At 34.7% G+C, this 25,687-nt stretch overlaps 1 protein-coding gene and 1 long non-coding RNA gene across 2 annotated transcripts; one reads left to right on the top strand and one right to left on the bottom strand.

Moving 5' to 3' along the window:
- Positions 1-18,119: 18,119 nt before the first annotated feature.
- LOC120192875 (monodehydroascorbate reductase, seedling isozyme-like) lies at positions 18,120-21,470 on the top strand. Its single transcript, XM_039195575.1, has 10 exons — positions 18,120-18,227; positions 18,741-18,812; positions 19,231-19,282; positions 19,437-19,517; positions 19,664-19,782; positions 19,865-20,084; positions 20,207-20,325; positions 20,418-20,543; positions 20,739-20,879; positions 20,975-21,470. The coding sequence occupies exons 1-10, from the start codon at positions 18,177-18,179 to the stop codon at positions 21,296-21,298; spliced, it is 1,305 nt and encodes a 434-aa protein (XP_039051506.1). The 5' UTR covers positions 18,120-18,176; the 3' UTR covers positions 21,299-21,470.
- LOC120192876 lies at positions 18,850-19,273 on the bottom strand. Its single transcript, XR_005522810.1, has 2 exons — positions 19,135-19,273; positions 18,850-19,057 (listed from the first exon to the last, which is right to left on the bottom strand). It is a non-coding gene; the product is annotated as an uncharacterized LOC120192876 (long non-coding RNA).
- Positions 21,471-25,687: the final 4,217 nt, after the last annotated feature.

Raw genomic sequence — 25,687 nt, 5'->3', positions numbered from 1 at the left:
GAACGACGCTGAACAGTGGAGGAAGAATTGCAAGATGCACGAAGGTCAATCTGAGAAGTTTTCTCATGATTTACAGATTGCAGAAAAAAGACGCAATATAACTATTGATAATTTGGGAAGATATCAAGCTGAAAATCAGACGTTGAATTTGGCCATAGCCAATATGGAAATCTCATATCAACGCCACAAGAGGAAAAATGAAGCTGAGCTAGAAGCCACTAGAGCCAAGAACAAGAAGTTGATGAAGATGGTGGACGATTGTAGTGATCTTATGCAAGAGTTTCATAACCACAATGACTTTTTTACAAGGAAGATTTAACAGCTCTGAGAGTCGACAATCAAGATACAGAAAATGGACAAAGTCATGAAAGAAGCTATGACCCAATCAATCAGTGTGGCTCACAAATGGGTTGATTTGCTGGCTTTGCAAGAGTATTGAAGTAGATTGACAATTCAACACCCGAGCATGAGTGGAAGTTAAATTAGCTTTTGGATGAGATAGAAAAGTTAGGAGCAAAAGCTATCCATTATCTGTAAAAGAAGAGAAACAAAAGAGAGAAAAAAGAAGAAAAAAAGAAAGAAAAAAGAAGACAAAAGAAGAAAAAAGAAAGAAAAGTAACAAAAAGAATGAGGAAGATTGAAAAAGGGCTCAAGACGAGAATCCACCAAGATCGTTGTAAAGCTAAAAGAATGAATTGAGGTGAAAGGCTGAAAGGGTAGCTCGAATGCATTTTAATAGGCACCAGGCAAGTAAAACACCCTCAAGATTCTGATGTTTTGAAATGAGCTATTTTGACAACATTTGCGTTCTTCTAGACAGAAGCTTACTTCAACGCTCCAAATTATATCGAGTTGATTAGTTCAGGAACATTCATGTTGGTGATGCTTGAGGCATTTGACTTTATTTCTTAATTTTTATTATGATTGCCATGATTTTGTAAAATTCCAATTTTATCATTTCAAACTCCAACTCTGTGTATTTATAAGTGTCTTATAACTAGATTAATATAGTTCGACAGAACACAAAAGATTTCTTGGTATTACTTTAAATTGATCTTTTAGAGTGCATGAAATCCTAAGTAGCCCAAAACCATGACACTCGTGTTCATTTGTTAAAGAGTGCATGCCAAGGAATAATCTGGAATGATTTGTGAACCAAGTTCATAACCATTTGATTCTCATCAAAGACGTCTCTCTGACATATTTGGATCGGAGTAAAGAAACAAGTTGATTTCTTGAACTATGGATATCTTATAAGTTGTTTCTTGGAGAAAAATAATAGGCGATGCCAAAATGATGGAGCACTTCACACTCTTAAAAGCAAGTGGTACGAAAGATTAGGAGGGCTAGAGGAGAGAACTTGCAACACTCTCTTGTGACATTATCAGCAACCTGATAAGAAGGGGATGATTGTCTCATTCGAAAAAAAGTTACATATCTCAGTGTATAGTAAAAAGGCAAGAATGCGACCAGTCAAGAAGAAGATGGCCACCTAATTCAGAAGAGGAACATGTCTCAGACATTTCTGTTAGAAGGGTTGATCACTTTTTAAGTTTGTTACAACATGAATATAATCCCTCGAGTTACTTGATAACATTGTTGTTTAGTAACACTAGAATGAGAAATTCAAGATAAACAAATTTGAGCACGAATAGAGCCATAATGATCCATAAATGAGGCATTATCAAAGTTGTACCTCGTGGGAATCATGAGATTCAAATTCAGTGGACATTAAGAGTGAACCTTTTGACTTGATGGTTGGATGTATTTTTGAAGGTCCATATAATCCATGTGGGTATCTTGAAGGCTCACATCAGCATGAAAAAGACAGAAGTAATCCATGTGGGGCATCTTGAAGGTTCACATCAGAATGAAAAAGACAAAAGTAATCCATGTGGGGTAACTTGAAGGCTCACACCAGTATGAAAAGGTTGGGGTATTTTGAAAGTTCATTTGAACTAGAAATAGAATGTTAGGGCATTTTGAAGGCCCGTTTTAGACAGAAATGATATATGTGTGGCATTTTGAAAGCTCATATTGAGGTATTTTGAAGGCTCATATCAACAAGAAACAATTTTGAATACATTTTGAATGTTCATATCAGCAAATGTTGGGGCATGCTGAAGGCCCATATCATCATGTGTCAAGATCATTAATTTGAGTAAATATTTCCAATGAGACATAAAGGTATGAAGAATGAAAATGGTGAAACAGTGACAGTGGAGCTGATTATACATAATTGCTTTGTTCATCAGGCAGTTGTATTATTTTGGTGATTTGATGTTGGCAGTTAAAGTGTCCCACTTGTTGTCTCAACGAGCTTTGTTCTTAAATGACGTCCTACAAAAGCTCTGAACACTATGCAAAGAACTTCACTGACAAGAAATCTGGGCAGAAGCCAAATGATGAATTGTGGTCAAATGTTTTACAAAAATCTGAGCAAAAGGCACAAGAAAGGATGAATGTGTTGTCAAATGTTTTACGAACCAGTGATTATGGTGCTGAACCAATGTTGCGATCATATGGTATTTCCATTTGTTGATCCGAAATGAAGAGTGATTTCTTCAACCCCAAGGTTATAAGTGAGAAATGATGAAAATTGCTTTCCATAGAAAGTGAGCTGAAATTTTAACAACAAGAAACTAGTGGAGCCAATTAAGGTTAAACAACAGGTTGTTGTTAAACATCTCGAGATGATATGGTCTGAATGACTTTGTTCGAGGTCCAATTAGATGTGGAGACATGAAATGAATTAGGATAAATCCTCCTTGTGATGTGTTTCAAGAGTCAAATCAAAACAGACACAGTTCTCCTAATTAATCTCTGCTGAGTTTAGGATATCTACATCTACATTTTTCAAAGATGATAGATTTTTTTTTTCAAAGATAAAAGCTTTATTGGATTTCTACACAAGTACAAGGAAAGAAAGCTGGTGTTATCCAGGACAAAATGGGGCAAAAAGGTCATAATTCTAACTATGACAAGAGTTCCACAAATGAAACATTTATTTTGAGACTTTAATGAAACAAAGGAAACACAAAGATGCAAGTGGATTAGATAGTTTATGAGAAATGCTAGCTTGAAATGACATTTTGACTAAGTTAAGGAAGACTGAGTTAACCACTTTGAAGTCAAATGAAGATTGCATCAACATTTTTGCATTCATAAGAACATCATTTGCATATAAAAAAGTCATACATTACATGTTGCATTCATATTTCATCCATTAAAGCATATTTTTTTAACAGATTTTCCAAGAAAAGAAGATAAGAAAAATACATAATTCAAGCCTTGAATGAAGGGAATTATATTTCGATTAGCAGAACCTCAAGAATTGAGGAGCCCAATCCAAGAAGAATCATTACTTTGATGTGGGATCACATTACCCAAACAACATGATGTTTTCAAAAGATGTTTTTAATAAACTAAGCCTGATTTTCAGGGGTTTCTTGATGACGATTTTCAATGAATTTATAAGAAACTGAGCTTGAGGGACCATCGTGTTATGTAGGGGTTCCCACTTGTGATTTGATAATGGCAGTTAAAGTATCCCACTTGTGGTCTTAACGAGCTTTGTTCTTAAGTGATGTCTACAAAAGCTCTGAACACTATGCAAAGAGCTTCACTGACAAGAAATCTAGGTAGAAACCAAAGGATGAATGTGTGGTCAAATGTTTTACAAAAATCTGAGCAAAAGGTACAAGAAAGGATGAATATGTTGTCAAATGTTTTACGAACTAGTGATTATGGTGCTAAACCAATGTTGCGATCATATGGTATTTCCATTTGTTGATCCGAAATGAAGAGTGATTTCTTCAACCCTAAGGTTATAAGTGAGAAATGATGAAGATTTCTTTCCATAGAAAGGGAGCTGAAATTTTAACAACAAGAAACTAGTGGAGCTAATTAAGGTTAAACAACAGATTGTTGTTAAACATCTCGAGATGATATAGTCTGAATGACTTTGTTTGAGGTCCAATTAGATGTGGAGACATGAAATGAATTAGGATAAATCCTCCTTGTGATGTGTTTCAAGAGTCAAATCAAAACAAACACATTTCTCTTAATTAATCTCTGCTGAGTTTAGGATATCTATATCTACATTTTTCAAAGATGATAGATTTCTTTTTCAAAGATAAAAGCTTTATTGGATTTCTACACAAGTACAAGGAAAGAAAGCTGGTGTTATCCATGAAAAAATAGGGCAACAAGGTCATAATTCTGACTATGACAAGAGTTCCACAAATAAAACATTTCTTTTGAGACTTTAATGAAACAAAGAAAACACAAAGATGCAAGTGGATCAGATAGTTCATGAGAAATACTAGCTTGAAATGACATTTTGACTAAGTTAAGGAAGACTGAGTTAACCACTTTGAAGTCAAATGAATATTGCATCAAAATTTTTGCATTCATAAGAACATCATTTGCATATAAGAAAGTCATACATTACATGTTGCATTCATATTTCATGCATTAAAGCATATTTTTTTTACAGATTTTCCAAGAAAAGAAGATAAGAAAAAGACATAATTCAAGCCTTGAATGAAGGGAACTATATTTCGATTGGTAGAACCTCGTGTTATGTAGGGGTTCCTTGATGATAAGCTTGAGGGACCATCGTAATATGTAGGGGTTCCTTGATGACAAGCTTGAGAGACTATCGTGATATGTAGGGGTTCCTTGATGACAAGCTTGAGGGACTATCGTAATATGTAGGGGTTCCTTGATGACAAGCTTGAGAGACTATCGTGATATGTAGGGGTTCCTTGATGACAAGCTTGAGGGACCAACATAATATATAGGGGTTCCTTGGTGACAACTAAGAAACTGAGCTTGATTTTCAAGAGTTTCATGATGAGTAAGTCCTTCAGGCCATCAGTAAGCCTTTCGAGCATGATGTGTAAATCCTTCGGGTCATCAGTAAGTCTTTCGAGCATGATGCGTAAATCCTTCGGGTCATCTATAAGTCTTTCTAGCAAGATCATAAGTCCTTCGGGCCATCTATAAGACCTTCAGTGCAGGATGTTTTCAAATGAGATTTAAGAAACTAAGCCTTCAGGGGTTTCTTGATTTGTAAGTCCTTCGGGCCATCCATAAGACCTTCAATGCAGGATGTTTTCAAATGAGATTTTAGAAACAAAGCCTTCAGGGGTTTCTTGATTTGTATGTCATTCGGGCCATCCATAAGACCTTCAGTGCAGGATGTTTTCAAATGAGATTTAAGAAACTAAGCCTTCAGCGGTTTCTTGATTTGTAAGTCCTTCGGGATATCCATAAGACCTTCAGTGCAAGATGTTTTCAAATGAGATTTAAGAAACTAAGCATTTGGGGGTTTCTTGATTTTTAAGTCATTCGGGCCATTCATAAGACCTTCAGTGCATGATGTTTTCAAATGAGATTTTAGAAACTAAGCCTTTAGGGGTTTCTTGATTTTTAAATCCTTTGGGTCATCTATAAGTCTTTCGAGCAAGATGATAAGTCCTTCGTGCCATCTATAAGACCTTCGGGTAGGACGCTTTCAACATTTCCTTTGCTCAATTCACAACACTTCAAATCAGCAACGTATCACTTGAGGGATCAATATTTCCATTGAAAAGATCATAATGAGAAGAACTCAAAACCTGAGGAACTGAAGATGAAGACTCGGCCAAGAGAATAAATCAAAGGACGACATCACTTACGGTAAGGATCCGATGAATTTTGCAGAAAGAGAAGAATTGACATTCCCAGTGAAGAGTTCACAATGTGACAAGAAGAGACCAAGATGAAAAATGATGCTCTATTATCTTTGCTTTATTCCTGTTTCACAACAATGAGCAAAGAGGGGCAGGTGTGAGCACTATTTTTTTTATTCAAACCCCATGCTTCTTACACATCATTTTTTATAAATGCCTCATCTTTTGCCCATTTCCTCCGCCACGTGAAGACAACCTTTTGCCACCCTTACTCCAACTCATCTACAAATAATACCAAATAACACCTAAATTAGCCATCCACTACAAATCCACTAAACCAAATCAAACATACTCATCCGAAAATCCATTAAAAACAAATCCCACATACTTGACGCCAAATCATTCAGCAACAAAGAAGAAGGCATAAAGAGGGGGCATTCGAAAACGAGGGGGAGGGGGAAAAAAGGAATATAGATGGGAGCTGGGTCATCTAAAAATCAGCAAAAATAAGGGGAAAACATTTTGTAAGATGACTTCTAGTGTAAAGAGGGAGGTTTTGTTTCTGATTCGAACAAATATCAATGTAATCTTGTCCATCCCTTTTACAGAAGACAAATCAAGAAAGGTTTATTTGAAATTTCTACTTTCATTTTACTTTCATGTTTATTTGGGTGTGCTTGTAATATTTTGAAACTGAAAAATAAATAGAAAGAGAGCCGAGGGTCTCGAGGTCTAAGAGTCTTTCATGGTGGCTTAAGAGTCGTTTTAGAGGTTAGACGAGAGAAAGGATAAGCCGAGGTTGTGAAGCGAGGGATCGATTTTGAGCGGCGTGAGGGGTGTCTCGAAGGTCTCGGTTTGAAGGCTAGCAAGTCGAGGCGAGAGTTCGCTTGAGTTCTTCCAAAGTTCAGATGCAAATTGAACAAATCACTCTTTTTGTAGTAGAACAAAGAAAGCACATAAAGGTTTATTTGAGCACCAGAACTTGAGCTACTCTTGATCGCATTATATCCTATTGACCGGTTGTTAGTAGAGATATTAGAGAGGGGCAAAGCTATTGTGTGTGTTGTTCTATGTGATTTACTTAGGTTTAGGTTTAGTGTAGCTTTTATATTAAATATTTTGGGTTAATTAATTTTTAGCCACCAAGATTTTAGGGTAATTTGCTCTCGTACCCCTTAGCTTTAACCGCGTATTTTCAGTTTAGTCACCTGTAGGATCATTTTCGAATTTTGTTTTTTATTTGTCCTTTTCTGTTTTGTTTTTTTAGTTTTATTCTTTTGGATTAATTCTTTTCATACCCTTATTAGTTAAGCACATTTTTATTTTAATCCTTGTTCTAATTATTAAGATTGAATGTTTAATTATACCTTATTTTGTTTCAGCTCATTTGGTTTGTTAGCAGTAGATTTAATTTTATAATGACATTTATATATATAGCATGTACATATTATATTATTAAATGTTATTTTCAACTTTAAGTAAATAATATTAATAGTATATTTATGGTTGTTAATTGATATAACATAAAAGATAAATATTTTTTTTATTAAACCCACTAAACATAGTTTATAAATCATCCACTAAATTGCCAAAAGTTTAGGTGATCCACGTTTTAAGTCAAGTGGGGTTAGGTTCATGCATAAATAGACCATATTATTCTAGTGGAGGTTCACATGTTTTTAGGGTGAATGGGTTATTTTATGTAATAAATATTGTTTATGTTCATTAAGTTAATATATATTTATATATAAATGCTTGTTGTATAAATGGTGGCTTTTTATGTCTTGTATTCATGTGCGTGCTATATATATATGTGTGTGTTTGCATATAAATGGTTATTTTGCATCTCATGAACCCATGCATAATGAATAGTTATATATATATGTATGCACCATGCGTGTATCTCATAGTAAATAATAGTCGTTCTATTAAACGGGTTTGTGTCTTTTAATTTCATCAATTAATTTAATGTGTAAAGTCATATGAATTTTATTTGATTGTTAAATTATTGATATAATTGCATGTATTTTTCGTTCGATCTGCATGATACCCTCACGTGCATAACTTGACATCGTTACTTAATTGGATTAAGGTTAATATCCTTTTAATTTAAAATTGTTTTAAGTGGGTTGTCTTAACGTATTAGATATCCGCTTTTAACGATTTTAAATTAGAAGTATATCCCATTAGTAACACCTAAAAATTGATTCATCACTTTAAAATTTGCGAATGGAAGAAAAAGAAATGTTTGGCTATTTAAATTTGTCGAGAAAAGATTGTTATACCTCATTTAAGATCTGGTCTCGATATTTTTAAATAATCGAATATTCTTTATCTTTCTAAAGGTTGGGTAATTTTAATTTAATCTATTTTGGTGCTTTTGAATATTGTAAAATTCATATGTTATTGTTTTGTTGGGGATCAAAAATCAAATTAAAATCGAACTTGTAAATTTCATTGCTAAGACGTTAATTAATCGACTAGGTACCGATCTAGGGCGTTGTGGGGGTACTAATCATTCCTCACGCGTAACCGAATCTCGAACTCAAATTTCGGTAACACAGACCACAATTTTGTCTTTTTAATTAAAATTAATATTTTATTAAAATGACAAATTTATTTTTGGATGCCAATCACACCCTAATTAAATATTGGTGGCGACTCTTCAAACTGTATATTTTTTTTATCATAAAAGAATTTACAATTTTTCGAAACGAGAGGTTTTCTAAATCATATTACTTTTTAATTAAAAATCAATCATACTTGGATAAATTAAAAATGGTGCGGTTTTTAAAATTTCATCCGAAAAAAACTGTTTCGACAATTCCATAAGACTTATGCCTTGCTTGATGCTCGGGATAACATTGAGGACACCCGAGTTATTTGTGTACGATTTTGGTATGGTTGAGTAAGGGGTTATCTGGATATATCAAATCCAGTGCTTAGACACTTTAAATGTTAATTGGATGTTGTGTTGATGCTAAGTGACCAAAACTCATCTCAAGTACTCTGGAGGAGTAAACTATCCAGGCAAGGTACCGATACTGTGTGACCCAAACCTAACTTGAAGTATAGGGAGATGCTGATGCTATGTGACCCAGGTCTCTTCTAAGGTTATTTAGTAAGCAAATAGGGGTGTGAGTTATGTGATGCTAAGTTATCTGAGCTACACCATGATGCTTACCTTTTTTGTTGTGGTAGTGTATGCAAATGTTCATAACCATACTTTTAGCATGGCTATACATTAGATGCATATAGTAAAGTATGGTTATTTATGTAGAACTGAGCTTGTGAGCTTAGCATATGGAATGTGTTTTTGTGCACAGATTCTTAAATGCCAGTTGAGGAACTCGTCACCAAATTTGGGATTTTCTAGACTTAATTACCCAGAAGAGTACATCTCGAGTATTGTAAAGAGAATGTACTGTTATAGACCCTAATTATTTATTTATTTGAGTTGTAAACTCTATTTTATACTTATGTATTTTTGAGACTGTTGTTGGGAGCCCCTTCATATTTAAATACTTATATTTTGTAATCTTATTATATTATGGTATCTTTATTATGATCAGATGTTATTTTGGTTAAATGTTTTCAAAAAATGGTTAGCTAAGTAGATGGTTTTATGTGATGTTCTAATCCTTCGAATTTTAGGTCGGACTAAATTATGATGTTAATCTAATGGTATCAAAGCATTATATTTAGTTTTTTCTTGAATCCGCGGGTTAGAGTCTTTAGGTGTAAATAAAGTACACGCCTCTAGAGTGTCAAGTGTAATTAAATGTTTGGAAATGGCAATGCTAACTTCTTTCTCTTTTGAAACTCGTAGGTTATGAAAAATGACTTCGCACATAGTTATGAGGGTCATTAGGAGAGTCATGCCGCTAGTTTGAAAAACAGGGGATGAGTTCGTTCCCGACTCTAAGGATATATGTATCTTAGAGAAGGCAAGGATAGATGAGGTAACATTTTTTTCGAGACCTTACGGTGGTTGTTAAGGCATATGGTTAAAGTTATCCCTAGGGAACGCACTGCACCCACTCTATCTACTTTACCCCTTGTCGCCACTCAAGAGTCCCCCATCGAAATACTTCTCCACTATAATACCACTTACTTTCTGGGTTTTGATAATGACGATTCAGTAGTTGCTGGCCAATGACTCCGAGAGACCCTTCGCACCTTGCGACAACTTTATCTTACCCCTCGAGGGTAACTTAGAGTGCATTACTACCTTGTTGAAGAATGATGCCATAGATCGGTGGGAGATCGTAAAGTTGGTGCTAGAGCTTGAATGACCGACTTGGGAGTTATTTCTATTAAAGTTCAGGTAAAAATACATCAGTGAGACCCACACTGATGACTTAAGGGACCGATTCTTACACCTGACCCAGGGTGATCACTCTATTTACTGAGACGAGAGCAATATTTTACTCTTGAGCCGTAATGCACCAGAGCTGGTTACTACAGAGGAGCACTATTGTATGAGGTTCAAAAAGGGCATCTATATAAGCATACTTACTCACCTAGCAGCCGATCTACTTAGAATCTTTTCTGAGTTAACCCACCAGGAAAAGACGATTGAGTGAGTTCTAAGAAGAAGGGTAGTGAAACCGTAGGATAGAGCCAATGAGCCCCAAACACTGTTAGATCATCCCAGTCTTTGGCCTAGAGGGCCAGAGACTCCTTAGGATTATGGAGACCTTCACCTTCTCAGTCATAGAGGTTAAGATAGGGCTTAGTACGCAGACAGGGACTACAGGGCCACATGAGACCGTTAGCTTCATCTTCTGTGGTGAGCTCTAAAAGATCAGCCATGACCATGCAACCCTCGACTTGTAGGCTTTGTGGTAGGAGACAGTCGAGGGAATGTCATCGAGCCTCTCCAGCATACTATGGATGTGGATCATTCGAGCACCTTATCATATACTACCCTGAGGAAAGAAGTGTTTTGCCACTAGCTGTTGAGAGATCGACTCAAACTGTGCATAGAGGTTGGAGATCTTTCTATAAATGAGGTAGTATAGCCTCCGGATAGTAGAGCACAGGTACCGCCAGATATGTAGTCAGTCCTGAGGCTAGGGTTACCTCTTGTCAGTACACAGTTCGAGCTTATGAGGATTATGAGGTCATTGATGCCATCTAGGTATCTTTACATTGTTTGGTATACATGTTACTACCTTAGTAGACCCCAAGTAAACCAACTCCTATATTTTTCATGATCTTATCTGAGAGATATATTTCAACCGTGGACTTGGAATTCAAGATTCGAGTTTCAAGTTAGGAATAGAGTGTCAGTGGACAAGATCTATCATTGGTGGCCGATAGAAATATGAGGACAAACATTTTCAGAGGACTTGATGGAGTTATCATTTCGAGAGTTTAATTTCATTATTGGGATGGATTGGTTATTCGAGCATCACGTGATTCTAAGGTATAGAGCTAGACAACTCAAATATTGTAAGCCTAATGGGACCAAAATCGTGATGGAAAGTGAGGAGCTCAGTTGTACTTCAAGGATTATTTCGGCCTAGGAGGCCTATAAGTTGATAAGAACGGGTTATGAGGCATTCTTAGCTTATGTAATGGACACTCAAGTTCCAAGTCCAGAGCTTAAGGAGATTCGTATAGTAAGAGACTTTCCCGATATTTTTTTAAATGAGCTACTAGGTTTACCACCTAACAGAGAACTAGAGTTTGGCATTAAGGTTATGTCAAGCTCATCTCTTGTGTCATTCTCTTCTTACTACATGGCACCGATGGAGTTGAAGGAACTTAAGGCACAAATTCAAAAACCTCTAGAGAGAACGTTGATGAACCGGTTTTATTTGTAAAGAAGAAAGATGGGTCGATGAGGTTGCATATTGACTACCGATAGTTGAACAAGTTAACCGTAAAGAACCGCTATCTGCTTCCAAGGATTGATGACTTCTTTGATCATCTTAAGGGAGCTAGGGTATTCTCCAAGATCGACTTGAGGTTAGGTAATACCAGTTGAAGCTTAAAGAGGCCGACATAGTGAAGACAACTTTTAGAAACCAGATATTATAAATATAAGTTTCTAGTGATGTCTTTCAGTTTCACCAATGCCCCAACCGTGTTCATGAACTTAATAAATAGGATCTTCCACTAGTATCTGGACCAGTTCGTAGTAGTGTTCATTGATGACATCTTGGTATACTCGCATTTAGAGGAGAGCATGACTATCATCTGCGTATTGTACTGCAGACCTTAAGGGGGTATCAGTTGTATGCTAAGTTTAGCAAATGCGAGTTTTGGCTATTAGAGGTATTATTATTAGGTCATGTGGTGTCTACTGAGGGTATTTGAGTTAACCCTCAAAAGATTCTAGCTATGGTTGAGTGGGAGTTATCGCGGAATGTGTCAAAGGTGCATAGTTTCTATCGCTCGTTGAATACTACCATCATTTCACTAAAAGGTTTATATGATTGCCACCCTAAGGACTAAGCTGCTAAAAAATAAGTATTGTTTGTTTGGGATGACAAGCCAGTAGAGTTTCGAGAGACTAAATGAGCTTTTGAATCAAGCACCAATATTAACTCAGTCAGAGTCGGTAAGGATTATAATATGTTTAGCGATGCTTCACTGAACGATTTGGGTTGCGTGTTGATATAAGAGGGTAAGGTAGTTGTGTAGGAATCTCAAAAACGCAAAACACATGAGCATAACTACCCCACTCATGATTTGGAACTAGCGGACGTGGTCTTTACCTTAAAGATTTTGAGGACCTCTTCGAAGAAATGTTTTATATCTTCACCAACCACAAGAGTTTGAAGTATTTTCTCATGCACAAGGAGTTGAATATGAGGAAGCGATGTTGGGTGGAGTTGTTTAAGGATTATGACTTTATGATAGATTATCATTCGGGGTAAGACGAATGTGGTGGTCGACGCCTTGAGTTAGAAGACAATATCTGATCTTTGAGCTTTGATTGCGTGCTTAAGATCATCGATGGTGGGTTGCTAGCTGAGTTAAAAATTGAACTCGAGTTGTTTAAGAAGGTGAATGAACTTTAGATGATTGACAACCGTTTGTTAGCTAGGTTAAACAGACTCATCGTGGTAAGGCGCCTGGGTTTAAGTTAAATGATGATGATGTATTGTACTTCTGGCGATGGTTGTGTATTCTATCGAGAAAAAATTACGAACCAAAATCCTTGGTGAGGCACATTCTAACCCAATCCCAGTTCATCCAGGAGGAAACAAGATGTATCAAGACCTTGTTAGTTATATTGGTGGCCGGGTATGAAAAAAGAAATAATTTAGTTCGTGTCTAGTTGTTTAGCTTATCAGCAAGTCAAGGCGGAACACCAGGTTCCATCATGATTACTTCAGCCTATCCAGATCCCCAATGGAAGTGGGATATGGTGACCATGAATTTTGTGATTGGTTACCAGTTACGCGAATGAAACACGATGTTATCTGGGTAGTGGTCAACCAATTAACCAAGTCTACTCATTTTCTACCAGTTTACATGTATTACACCTTAGAGATGTTGGCTAGACTGTATGTCCAAGAGATAGTGAGATTACATGGGATACCAACATTGATTATCTCTAACTGAGACCCGTGGTTCATATCGAGGTTTTGGAAAGCACTTCACGAGGCTTTGGGTACCTGATTGCATTTCAGTACCACTGTTCACCTATAGATCGATGACCAGTCCTATCGTGTAATCCAGATTTTAGAATATATTCTTAGATGTTGCATGATAAACCTTGGTGTAGTTAGGAAGATCACCTCCTGCTGGTGGAGTTCGCCTACAATAATAACTACCAGTCGAGCATTCAAATAGCTCCTTATGAAGCCTTATATGGAAGGAAATGTATGACGCCTTTATGTGAACCGAACTTAGTGAGAAAATATTGATATCCTCTTAGTTGATTAGAGAAGTAAAAGAAAAGGTCCAATTGATTCAGAGTCATTTAAAGGATGCTTTTGACCAGTAAAGATCATATGCAGATTTGAAGCATAAAGATACAGAGTTTGAGGTGGGCGATAAAGTTTTCCTCAAGGTGTCACCTTAGAAAAGAGTGCTTAGGTTTGTGTGCAAGGGGAAGTTAACTTTGCACTTCATTGGACCTTATGAGATTCTTGAGAGAGTCAAATATGTAGCATACCGATTAGCCTTGCCGCTTGAGATGTAACACATTCACAATGTATTCCATGTGTCGATGCTTAAGAGGTATCTCTCTGACCCTTCCTATATATTCTTCCTTTAGAGCAAATCGAAGTCAACCAAGATACGACCTATGAGGATGAACCAAGAAAGATCCTAGATCAAGAGGTCAATAAATTGAGAAACAAGCAAAATCCATTAGTAAAGGTATTGTGGAGGAGCTATGGGACCGAAGAGGCAACTTGGGAGACCGAGGAAGATATTCGACTTCGGTATCCGCATCTATTTTACTCAGGTAAATTTTGAGGATGAAATTTCTTTTTAGAGGGGGATAGTTATAACACCCTGATTTTTGGGTTAGTAGATTTGGGTAAACCCGAGCAGAAGTTTAATAGGTCGAGAGACCATTTGTAAGTGTTGGGTTAAGACTTAACTTTTTTTAGTTTTGGCTTGATGGTGTTTTGTGTTGGGCATGAAAAAGATAAGACTAGGAGAGTAATTAACTTATTCAAAGGCTAAAATCCTTTTATTACAATGAGGTCAAACAGGAAAAAATAACTTACATATTTTCCTTTATCCCTTGTCTTCTTCCTCTTCCCATTCAAGCTCCATTCTCCATCTCATTTCTTGAAGCTATACAAATGTGATAACTTGTGAAGCTAAGGTAAGAAATAAAATCCACCATCCTCTAACTTCATCCCAAACCCATTTTTATAAGTTTTAACCATGGAAAACCATATGGGGGTTTAAGATGGGTTTTGGATTTTTGAGTCCCTTAGTGCTCCCAATTTATTTTTAGAGAATTGAAATCATGTTTCCAATATCCTTAAGCCCCTATGTGATTTAGTAACTCAATCTTTTGTTTATGATTAGTAAAGGAGGTTGAAGAGAGCTCCAAAGGAAAGTATAAGGGGAAACTTGTCCTTGAGTAATCTTGGAGAGTTCTCTTGCAGCTTGGATGAAAGGTAATACACTTTTAACCTTTCCTTAATACTTGTAGATCAACATTAGTATTTTTGGTGCTTATATGATTCTATGAAGCATTTGGGTGCATTTGGGGGTTAAAAGCATGAAAACAGGAATTTGTTGTTGTTCATGCATAAAGCGATGACCTTTTATGACCTTTAAGTACTAAATAAGCTTTAAACACCATTTAAGGGCCTTGGGAACACTTTAGGAGTGTTTTAGAAAGTTTTAGACGAGTGAAACAAAGTTTTCTGGGCATAGGGTATCAATTACAATCTGATACTGGTTATCATGTAAGGAAAAAAATCAAAGGGTTTGTGAGGAGAGTATCGATGTCCCATCAAGGAGTATCGATACTTCTCAGGTGGTATCAATACTCGGGGTTTGGTATCGATACTCGAGGACTTTATCAGATTCTAATAAGCTATTTTGGTATCCGTACTCATGGGAGTATCAATACTTAGGGTAAAGTATTGATACTCACATATGGGGGTATCGATACCAAGGTATTTTTTAAAACATCGAAGGTAAAATTGGTATCGACACTCGAGGAAGTGTCGATACCCTAGGGGATGATGTACTAATACCCCAATAGGAGTATCGATACCCTTATGAACTTTTGGGTTATAAGGATAGCTTGAATTGAAATGATAAACAAGAGAGTCTTACGTTGAGGAAAACCTTACAATAAACTTACAAGTGAAAACATTGATAATTGTGTGATAATATAAGAACCTTATGAGGTAAGATTCCATAAGACTTATGCCTTGTTTAATGCTCGAAAAAACATTTTAAGGACACCCGAGTTACTTGTATGCGACGTTGGTATGGTTGTACGGATGCTAAGTGACCCGGGCATATCCTGAGTACTCTAAAAGAGTAGACTAGGCGAGCAAGGTATCGATGTTATGCGACCCAGACCTAGCTTGAAGTATAGGGAGATGATTATGCTATATGACCCGGGTCTCGCCTAAGGTTCATTAATAAGAAAATAGGGGTGTGAGTTCCGTGATGCTAAGTGACCCTGAGCCACACCATGATGCTTGCTTTTGTTGTTGCGGTAGTATATGCAACTGTTCATAATCATACTTGTAGCATGCTTATATGTTAGATGTATGTAGTAAAGTATGGTTATTTGTGTGACACTGAGCTTGTGAGCTCAGTGTATGGAATGTGTTTCCATATGCAGGTTCCAGTTGAGGAGCTTGTAGTTAGATTTGAGGAGCTTGATCACCAATCATAGTACGTCTCGAGTATTATAGAGGGCATGTAATGTCATAGACCTTAGTTGTTTATTTATTTGAGCCGTAAACTCTATTTTATACTTATGTATTTCTGGAGACTGTTGTTGTAAGCTCCCCTATATTTAAATACATATATTTTGTAACTGTATTATATTATGATATTTTATTATGATCGGATGTTATTTTGGTTATATTTAAAAAAAAAAAGTAGTTAGTCACGTAGTTGGTTCCATGTGAAATTCTAATCCTCTGGATTTTGGGTCGAATTGAATTAGGGTTTTACACTAAGTGTAGTACCTAAACTATTACTTTTGTTCCATTTTGGTATCTAAATTTTATTTTTATTTCAAAATCATACCTAACATTTAATTTAGGTTTTATTTTGGTATTATGTTGTTAAAAGTTTAACAGTGATGTTGACTTGTCACCACAAGGTAATGCCACATCATTGAAAAGATAAAAAAATGTCAATCAACAATTATGTTAATTTTTTTCAACGATAAGATACAAAATTGAAATCTAAACTAAACATTAAGTTTGATTTTAAAAAATAAATTTTGAGAAATTATGTTTTAGTAAGTTTTTCTTAACAACTGATGTTTAAAACCTAATAATTTAATTATTAATATTATTGATTTATAATAAAGTAATTACTTGACGACACACAACTGTTACCGAGGATAACATAGTACTGATGCTATGTCTTGACCAATTAACTTGACATTATTTTTGTCACGAGATAATCTCTACGGTGATTGTTTTCTCTCCCCTCTTTAAAGATCCTAATTCTTAAAATCTCAATTTACCTATCTGAGTTATGCAACACCAATGCCCGCATCATTTGAAGAATCAGTCGGGCTGGGCTCATTCCATTGGGATTTGTCCGATTGCTCATTATTTGAATTTTCATTTTCTCTAAAAGATTTTATTTAACACAAGCAACGTAAATTAATATTTGATAGTTAAAAGATGGAACTGTATAGCAACATACTACTTTATTAAGTTTCTTACTTGTACTTAGTTGGCGTGATGGAGGGAGTTAATCTTTTCTCGATTTAGGTCACGTTACTCGACCTCTAGTTCTTCTGATGGTTCCTAAGAAATTACAAATCGTAGTTTTCCAAGGGCTATTATACACCAGCAGAAACAGTTTCAAAAATTATGGGTATGGGTTTAGAGAAGGATGACATGGGTCGGGTCGGGTCGGCTTTTCGATTAACCTGATTTGATTTAAAGATATATATCTTTCAACCGAAATTTGATCTAACTCGAGTTTAGGAGTGACTTCATTCTATCTGACCCCGACCTAACTTTTGAGATAAAACTTAAATCCAACTCGACCCGACACAAAATAAATATACTTGTAAAAGATATTATTTTTATTCAATAAAAATAGAGATCTAATTGAAAAAAATAAAATATAGAGGGTTATTATTATAATTATCCCTAAATATATACGATAAATTTATATTATTTTTCGAATCGGATAAGATATTTTTTATTCTAAATTTGAACCCGAATCCGACCTAAACATATTTTCTAAAAACTCAATTCGATTCGATTCGACTCGACTCGACTCAAATTCATTTTTTAAAAGATTCAACCCGATCAAATCAAATCGGATAGGAACTAATCGAATTCGAGTTTGATGTCCATAGGTAGGTTTGGAGGATGTTAACTCGTTGGTTAGGCAAAATGAAAGCCAGGGTTAATACAACGACATGTGAGAAAATTAATAGGATTCAATTGTTCTCTTTTCCTTTTTCTTCTTTCTTTTAATAAGTTTTATCAAACAAAAAATTTAATGGCACAACCGAGGAAAAGCCTGATTTCAACGATAAGTTTCAGGTAAAACTCTTCGAAAGTAGGGATCAGTTTAAAATTTAGTTAGCTTGGCGGATTTTTTATGTAATTAGCCCTGAAAAATTGAAATCCAAGAAGGTACCAGAACAGAAACTAAACATACAGCACTGTTTATGCCACGCGGCAAAATCATGTTTACTTTTATGACTCAGCCAATGAGGAGCCTACTAATTCCACATTCTCAATGGCGTACTTAAAAAAACCCCGGTTAATTACCCTAATAAATAAATAAAGATAAAAGGAAAAACGAGACAGCATAGCCAAAGCCAAGGTACGCTTTCATTTACCGATGGCGGAGAAGAGTTTCAAGTATGTCATCCTCGGCGGTGGTGTGGCTGCTGTAAGTTCCATTCTTCACTCCTCGCTCATCGATTCTAATTCTTTTACCATTTTCTTGAATTTCGTTCGAATTTATTATGTTTATCCATTCCTTCGCTTTTTTAAATTTTGAAAATATTGTCTTCGATATGTTATAATTTATCGGTTAATGTATTAAAGGCTTTCGGATCTAGCGTTTCGGGGAAAATGAAAACGGAGTACGAATATTAACTGAACAATAAGAAAAATAATTGAATGCGAAATTGAAGGTTTAGGTTAGTTTTTATTCCTGCAGTCACTGGATGAAGATAAAAGATTAACTGATTAGCTTTATGGTGTTTTTGAATTGGGTTTCCTGAAAATCCTTGTTTAGGCAAACAATCAAGCATTTTTTCCAATTTGTTTCACAATCTAATGCTTCTTTTGCTGTTATAATTATGTAGAGTGTTGACTGTTGTGTAAGTTTGAAATTTTGTTTTGATTTGTTTAAAACTTTGCTTCCTTTCGCTGAAAGTTTCCCCTTTGGACTTTATAGGGATATGCAGCAAGGGAGTTTGCCAAGCAGGGTGTTCAGCCTGGTGAGCTAGCAATTATTTCCAAGGAAGAGGTATGCTCTTGACCATACCTGAGAGCAATTGTTTGTGATCGTTGCTTTACCAAATGATTGCTCAATCTATTAACTAGAATTGTATCCATTTCGTTTATATTTTACATTTTGGATGACTATACTCTTTATCATCATGAACAATTGTTTTGTTTTAATTATTATTTGAGCTTAGAAAAGCAAAAGATTGCATCACTTAATTGACTTCTGAGAACACTGTTTAGCTTTTGAAAATATCTTATTCTGCTCTCTTTGTGGGGATTTCTGAGTTCTAATGTATTAGAGCCAGCAACAGTGCCATTTACATTAGAGCACTCATTTTAACTTTTAACTGCTACATTTGTTATTTATTGTTCCTTCCAAGGGATAAAATTTATATTGTATATTACCCTTTTTTTCTTTTGCTTTACTATGCATGTAGGTGGCTCCATATGAACGTCCTGCTCTGAGTAAAGCGTATCTCTTCCCTGAAGGTAAGCCTAATATGCTTTTTATATACCAATTTGCAAAACTGAAATAAATTCTAAACACCTTTAAATGCGATGTAACCATACTTTTAGTTGCCACATTAGGTGGCTTGCTGGTTTGTTTTTTTCCTGGATCGATGTGATGAATTGTTCTTTGCAGGAGCTGCAAGACTTCCTGGTTTCCATGTCTGTGTTGGAAGCGGTGGAGAGAGATTGCTTCCTGAGTGGTACAAGGAAAAAGGTTAGTAACATCTGTCTACCTGGATTTTGTCATTGTGAAATTTGGAAATTGCTCACACAATGGATAATGGATTTGCTAAAAGGAAACTTATCTAAAATTGGGAAATGTCCCTTGTTGATATACTTTTCCTGTTCTGGTGTTTGCAGGGATTCAGTTGATCCTTAGCACTGAAATAGTGAAAGCAGATCTTCCTGCCAAGACTCTAGTTAGTGCGGCTGGAGAAACATTCAAGTATCAAATTTTGATCATTGCAACTGGTTCCACAGTGAGTTAAAGTTTCTAACTGCACGTATTCCTTGTCTTTTCTGGCATAGAAACTTGCATATTTTAATACACTTTTCTTTTAGGTTATAAGGTTGACAGATTTTGGCGTGCAAGGAGCCGATGCCAAAAACATCTTTTACTTGAGAGAAATTGATGATGCTGATAAGTTGGTAGAAGCAATCAAAGCAAAGAAGAATGGCAAGGCTGTTATCGTTGGGGGAGGCTATATTGGTCTTGAGCTTGGTGCAATAATGAACATTAACAATTTTGATGTCAGCATGGTGTTCCCTGAACCATGGTGCAGTAAGTAAATTTCCAACTGTAGGCCTTCCAGTATAATTTAATAAACATATGGCATCAGGACTGATTACGAATGAACTGATCTGGTCTCTAGTGGGTTTCTAACTTCAAGATTCTTCTCATAGTGCCCCGGCTTTTCACCTCGGACATCGCAGCTTTCTATGAAGATTATTATACTAATAAAGGGATAAAAATCATAAAGGGAACAGTTGCAGTTGGATTCACCGTCGACTCAAATGGAGAGGTAAGAACTAGGAAGTTATCTTTCGGCAATATTTAATGGGAATGAAACTCTGTAATCATTTTAATGCTGATACATTTTGCGCACCTGTTCAGGTGAAGGAAGTTAAACTCAAGGATGGTAGAGTTCTGGAAGCTGACATTGTCATTGTGGGCGTCGGTGGAAGGCCTCTTACAACATTATTCAAAGGGCAGGTTGAAGAGGAAAAGGGTGGAATAAAGGTTGGTCTCATCAGTGCATAACAACAAATGCTTATTCATCTATAAATGGCAGTCTCATTGCACTATTATAAAGATCTGCAGTCACCCGAAGTGGTTTTCAATTTTGTGTCATATTCATCTCAATTCGATTCGTTAAACATTTATTTCTATTGAAGAATGGTATGTGATTGGATAACATATTTTGTTTCATTGCAGACTGATGCTTTTTTCAAAACAAGTGTTCCCAATGTATATGCTGTGGGTGATTTAGCCACTTTTCCTCTGAAGTTATACAATGAGTTGAGAAGGGTTGAACATGTTGACCACGCCCGAAAATCAGCTGAACAGGCTGTAAAGGTGTGTTATCTCTCTTAGTTTTTCTACTTTTACACTTATGACCTGATCTTATACTCGATTATCGGCTAAATGTTACTTCCCGGTAATTTATGCAGGCCATCAAGGCAAGTGAGGAGGGGAAATCAGTTGATGAATATGACTACCTTCCATACTTCTATTCTCGTTCCTTTGATCTGTCATGGCAATTCTACGGTGACAATGTCGGGGATACGGTGATTTTTGGAGACAACAACCCGAAATCTCCAAAGGCGAAGTTCGGATCTTACTGGATCAAAGAGGGGAAGGTGGTTGGAGCATTCTTAGAGGGCGGAACTGCCGAAGAAAACCAGGCTATTGCTAAAGTTGCTAAGCTTCAGCCTTCAGTTCAAAGTTTGGATGCCCTGAAAAGTGAAGGTCTTTCTTTCGCCTGTAAGATCTGATGATTAATACCTGCCATGCGTTCCAACAAACATGATCGTTGCTTGCTTGTAGCACAAGTACCGTATTGATAAAGACTTGAATTTTCGTTTCCTTTGGATTCAGCACACCATTATGCGGTTTGCTTTGCTTTCTTATATGAATAATAAAGATTTATACTTGCGGCTAAAAGCTCAGATTTGGGGTTAACCTTTTCAATTTAGGTTAAATAAAGGGGTTATGTCATGCACAAACATGATTTATTTCAACATATATGTCTAAAATATAATTTAGATTCTAAATTGGTTTTCGATCGATGGGTATAAAAAATTGGTAGTGTAAATTAATATTATTTTAATATTTAAAGCATATGTAAATTCAAACATAATAATAAAAGATTTCCAAATCTTAACTAAGAAAATTATTAAATATTTATAAACAACTTATAAAAAAACCAATTAAACAAGCATATTTTTTTTGAAAATAATATGTTTATCAAAATTAACAATGAAAGCTGCAAATTGATGAAATAATTTTTTATTAATAAAGGAGATCAATATAATCATTTTTCTTAATATTGTATAATTTTTAAATTGAGATTTGAATTCTTTTTATTATTGTTTTTGAATTTATAAAACAATATATTTGTTTCAATTATTTAAATAACATTATATTATGTTTTATACCTATTAATTGAATATCAATTTAAAATTTGAGCTATATTTTAAAGATATTTAGTATAATTAACTGTGTATATGACAATATTCTGTTTGATCCAATTTAATAAAATTAATTATTTAATTAATCCTTTTACAATATCATCCTATATGAGCCATATCTAAAAAGCATCAATAATTTATTTTTTAAAAACTTTATATTTTCATCATTAAACTTAGGGTAAACTAAGTCGACCACTTAATTATGTAGCATTTTCACTTTTGCCACCGATCATTCAATTTTGTCAATCACGTCATTTAACTATTTAATTTGTTCAATCAAGCCACTAGCCGTTAATATTTGACGAGAATACTGACGTGGCAGTTAAAAGAATTGTATATTTCTACATTTAGTGCTTAATATTTATATATTCTCTCAATTTGGTCATAATTTAAATTTAAATTTATAAATTAACCATACAATCAGGATCTAACATGTGTCAGGACAGGAACATGACACGGAATACATGATTGAAGGATATTTTTTATTAATTTAAATTTATTTAATTAAATAATTTTTCTATCCAATTTAGAGATGACACATGTCACCACCCATTTGGATAAAAATAAAAGGGAAGAATTTGCTCTTGGGTGGAATCAAACTAATATCCAAAGGATGGGTGAACAACACCCCAACCTCTGCACCAACCATCCCCAATGGTTTATTACTTACAACTAATTGTATTTATCCTTTTTAAAGTTTGATAATGTAAAAGAAAATAGAAGCAAAAATAAATTAGAATTAAATTTTTTAATATTTGAAGCAAAAAAATTTAATATTTTTATTTAAAAAATATTAATTTTAATTCTATTAAAATTTTATTTTCAATTATTGTAGTATATTTTATTAAAATTATTTTTTACATTCTCAATATATAAATTTAACAACTTTAAAAACATTTTAAACAAAAAAATCATAATTTAATTCTGTTAAATTTTTATTTTCAATGTTTATAGTATATTTTATTAAAAATATTTTTTACATTGTCAATATATAAATTTAGTTAAAAATATTAAAATATTTTTGCTTGAATCAAATATTAAAACAATTAATTGTAATTTATTTTTGCTTCTTTTTTTTACCATTATCAAGTTTTAAAATGATAAATACAATTAGTTGTAAGTAATAAACCATTGGGGTTGTTTTGTGCAGCGGCTAGGGTGTTGTTCATCCATCCTTTGGATGTTGGTTCAATTCCACCCAAGAACAAATTCTTCCCCTTTATCCAATCGGGTGGTGAAACTTGTCACCTATTGATTGGATAGAAAAATTATTTAATTAAATAAATTTATAAAAAAAAAACCCTCCAATCATGTATTGACATGTTTACTTGCACAAAACCTTATTCTTTACCATTCTTATACTTATGTTTTCTCCACTTGTTTAAAAAAATCACCAGATTTCAATACTCATCTAATCCATTTAAAACACTTTTTCTGCTTCGATTTACATAACTTCTAAAAGAGCTTTTAACTCAATTCACAAGGGTTGTCTTTAACCCTGACTTATCCTCAATTAACTCTTTGTTTAATCTTTCAAGATCAAACCTATTGTTGGAGTCTGTCGAACTCTCATCTGATTTGATTCTCTGACGGAGAATACAACTAATTCATGTCTGGTTTAAAGTTGAACCAGAATCTCTATCTTTCTTTGATGGTGCTAAAATTCTATGAAGCACTAATTCTCTTAATCATCTGAGATTTTTTTTTCCAATCCTTTTATTCTTAGCTCTCTCTAGAGCTTTAACACGATCAACCATTTCTTGAAATGAGAACAATTTCAAAACCAGTAAAACCTCATATATTGGAGCTTCATTTATCTGCCATACTCTAACTTGTCAAAGTAGTAACGAAACTACTCAATTTAATTTCTCCTCTTTGGAGAAATAAAAACCTTCTATCATATCATCTAACCATAGGTCTGTAAAAACAGAACCTTCCTCAAATCCATCCTTGAACTCGGGTGCTCTTAACTTTTCAACTAATTCGATACATTCATTCTATGAGTTAAAAAAATATAAATTGAAAATTCATCAGAATATTCTTCAACATGGTGAAGACATTCCCTAAGTTTATACAGGCATTTCCTGAGGTTTTTCGCTCTTCTCCCTGCCTGGCCAAGGCAGGTGAATGCTACTACCTTCAGTCTATTACCTTGTGCTTCATGATCATACATCTAATATAACATAACATTTTAATTCTATTAGCAAGACAATACACTCCTTACACTATCAGATCAGAAATTATTCACTTTATGTTGGCATGTATACTTTTTAAAACACTTTTTACTTCGATTGATGCCTAGAATCGGCTAAACCGTAGCTCTGATACCATTAAATGTAATACCCCAACCCGTATCCGACCCGGATACGAATCCGAGGTGTCACATTGACCTTTTAAAACATGTACTTGCATAAAATAGTGAGTAATTTAAAACTTTTATAACATATAAATGACTAATTTACATAAAAGACATTTTCATTATTACAAAACCAATTAGAGCGTGTATATTTCACTTATTTATTTACATATAACTATTCGAAACATTTATAAAACTGTTCATAGCTTAAACAATATATTCTTTTGAAAACATGCCAACTAGAACTTTATATACTAAAATACATATTATTCACATCTTTTCTGATCTGACCTTTAGTAAGGAGAACTGACCTGTCTTGCTCCACATTGCTCTTTACTCTTCTCGAAACCTACGTGTAAATCACTTACACGCTAAGTCAAAGACTTAGTGAGACATATAAACATATAAGGTAAACGGTAACTAATAATCATACCTAAACAATTACTACTATCATTTCATACCACTCATACTTTTACATGTAACAAATATATGTATACATATATGTCATTATCATTCATATCTCTTATCTCATGTTCCTATGATCTCTTATGTCCATATCATATAACATATACCATAACCAATTGCACATATACATATCATGTCATGTAAACTATATATATATATACTATCATTGATTCATTTCATCATATGGTCTTATAAGTTACCATTTGTACAATCAAAATCAAATATGAAATTCCACAAGGAAATAAACATATTATCATATCATTTTATTAATATTATCTATTTAATAGCCCATGATACACATGTGAGAACTAAAGATATGCGAGTACATAGAGGTTGTGCACTAATGCTGTCACCATAGCTCATATAATTGTACCGAAGTGCCACATATAATTGCACTGGAGTGCCGCGTAGAATTGCACCGTAGTGCCATATAATAATGTCTATAAGGACCACATATCATTCCTTAAGAATCATATACATATACTAGGGATCAAGTATGTGTCTCGCCAGACTTCACACATGTTCCAAAGAATACATATATGTCCCGAAGAACCACATATCATTCCTTAAGAATCATATACATATGCCAAGGATCAAGTATGTGTCTCACCAGACTTCACACATGTTCCAAAGAATACATATATGTCCCGAAGGACCACATAGACTCTCGACTCTTGGCATGCCAACTATACCCCTAGCTCTCATGACACATAACATGGGCATTATCTTTTATATCCTTTTACACATTCATGTAACCATATCATATATTCATATAAGCTCATGGTTTCATTCACATATACATGTAATCACGTAGTTCATGTCAATTCCCATATGAGTTCATATTCATATAAACATAGGATTCACCCTCATGT

Source organism: Hibiscus syriacus, unplaced genomic scaffold (assembly GCF_006381635.1).
Source record: "Hibiscus syriacus cultivar Baekdansim isolate YM2019G1 unplaced genomic scaffold, ASM638163v2 tig00116982_pilon, whole genome shotgun sequence".
NCBI lineage: Eukaryota > Viridiplantae > Streptophyta > Magnoliopsida > Malvales > Malvaceae > Hibiscus > Hibiscus syriacus.
The sequence above is the reverse complement of the archived record's forward strand: the minus strand, read 5'-3'. Positions and strand labels throughout refer to the sequence as shown.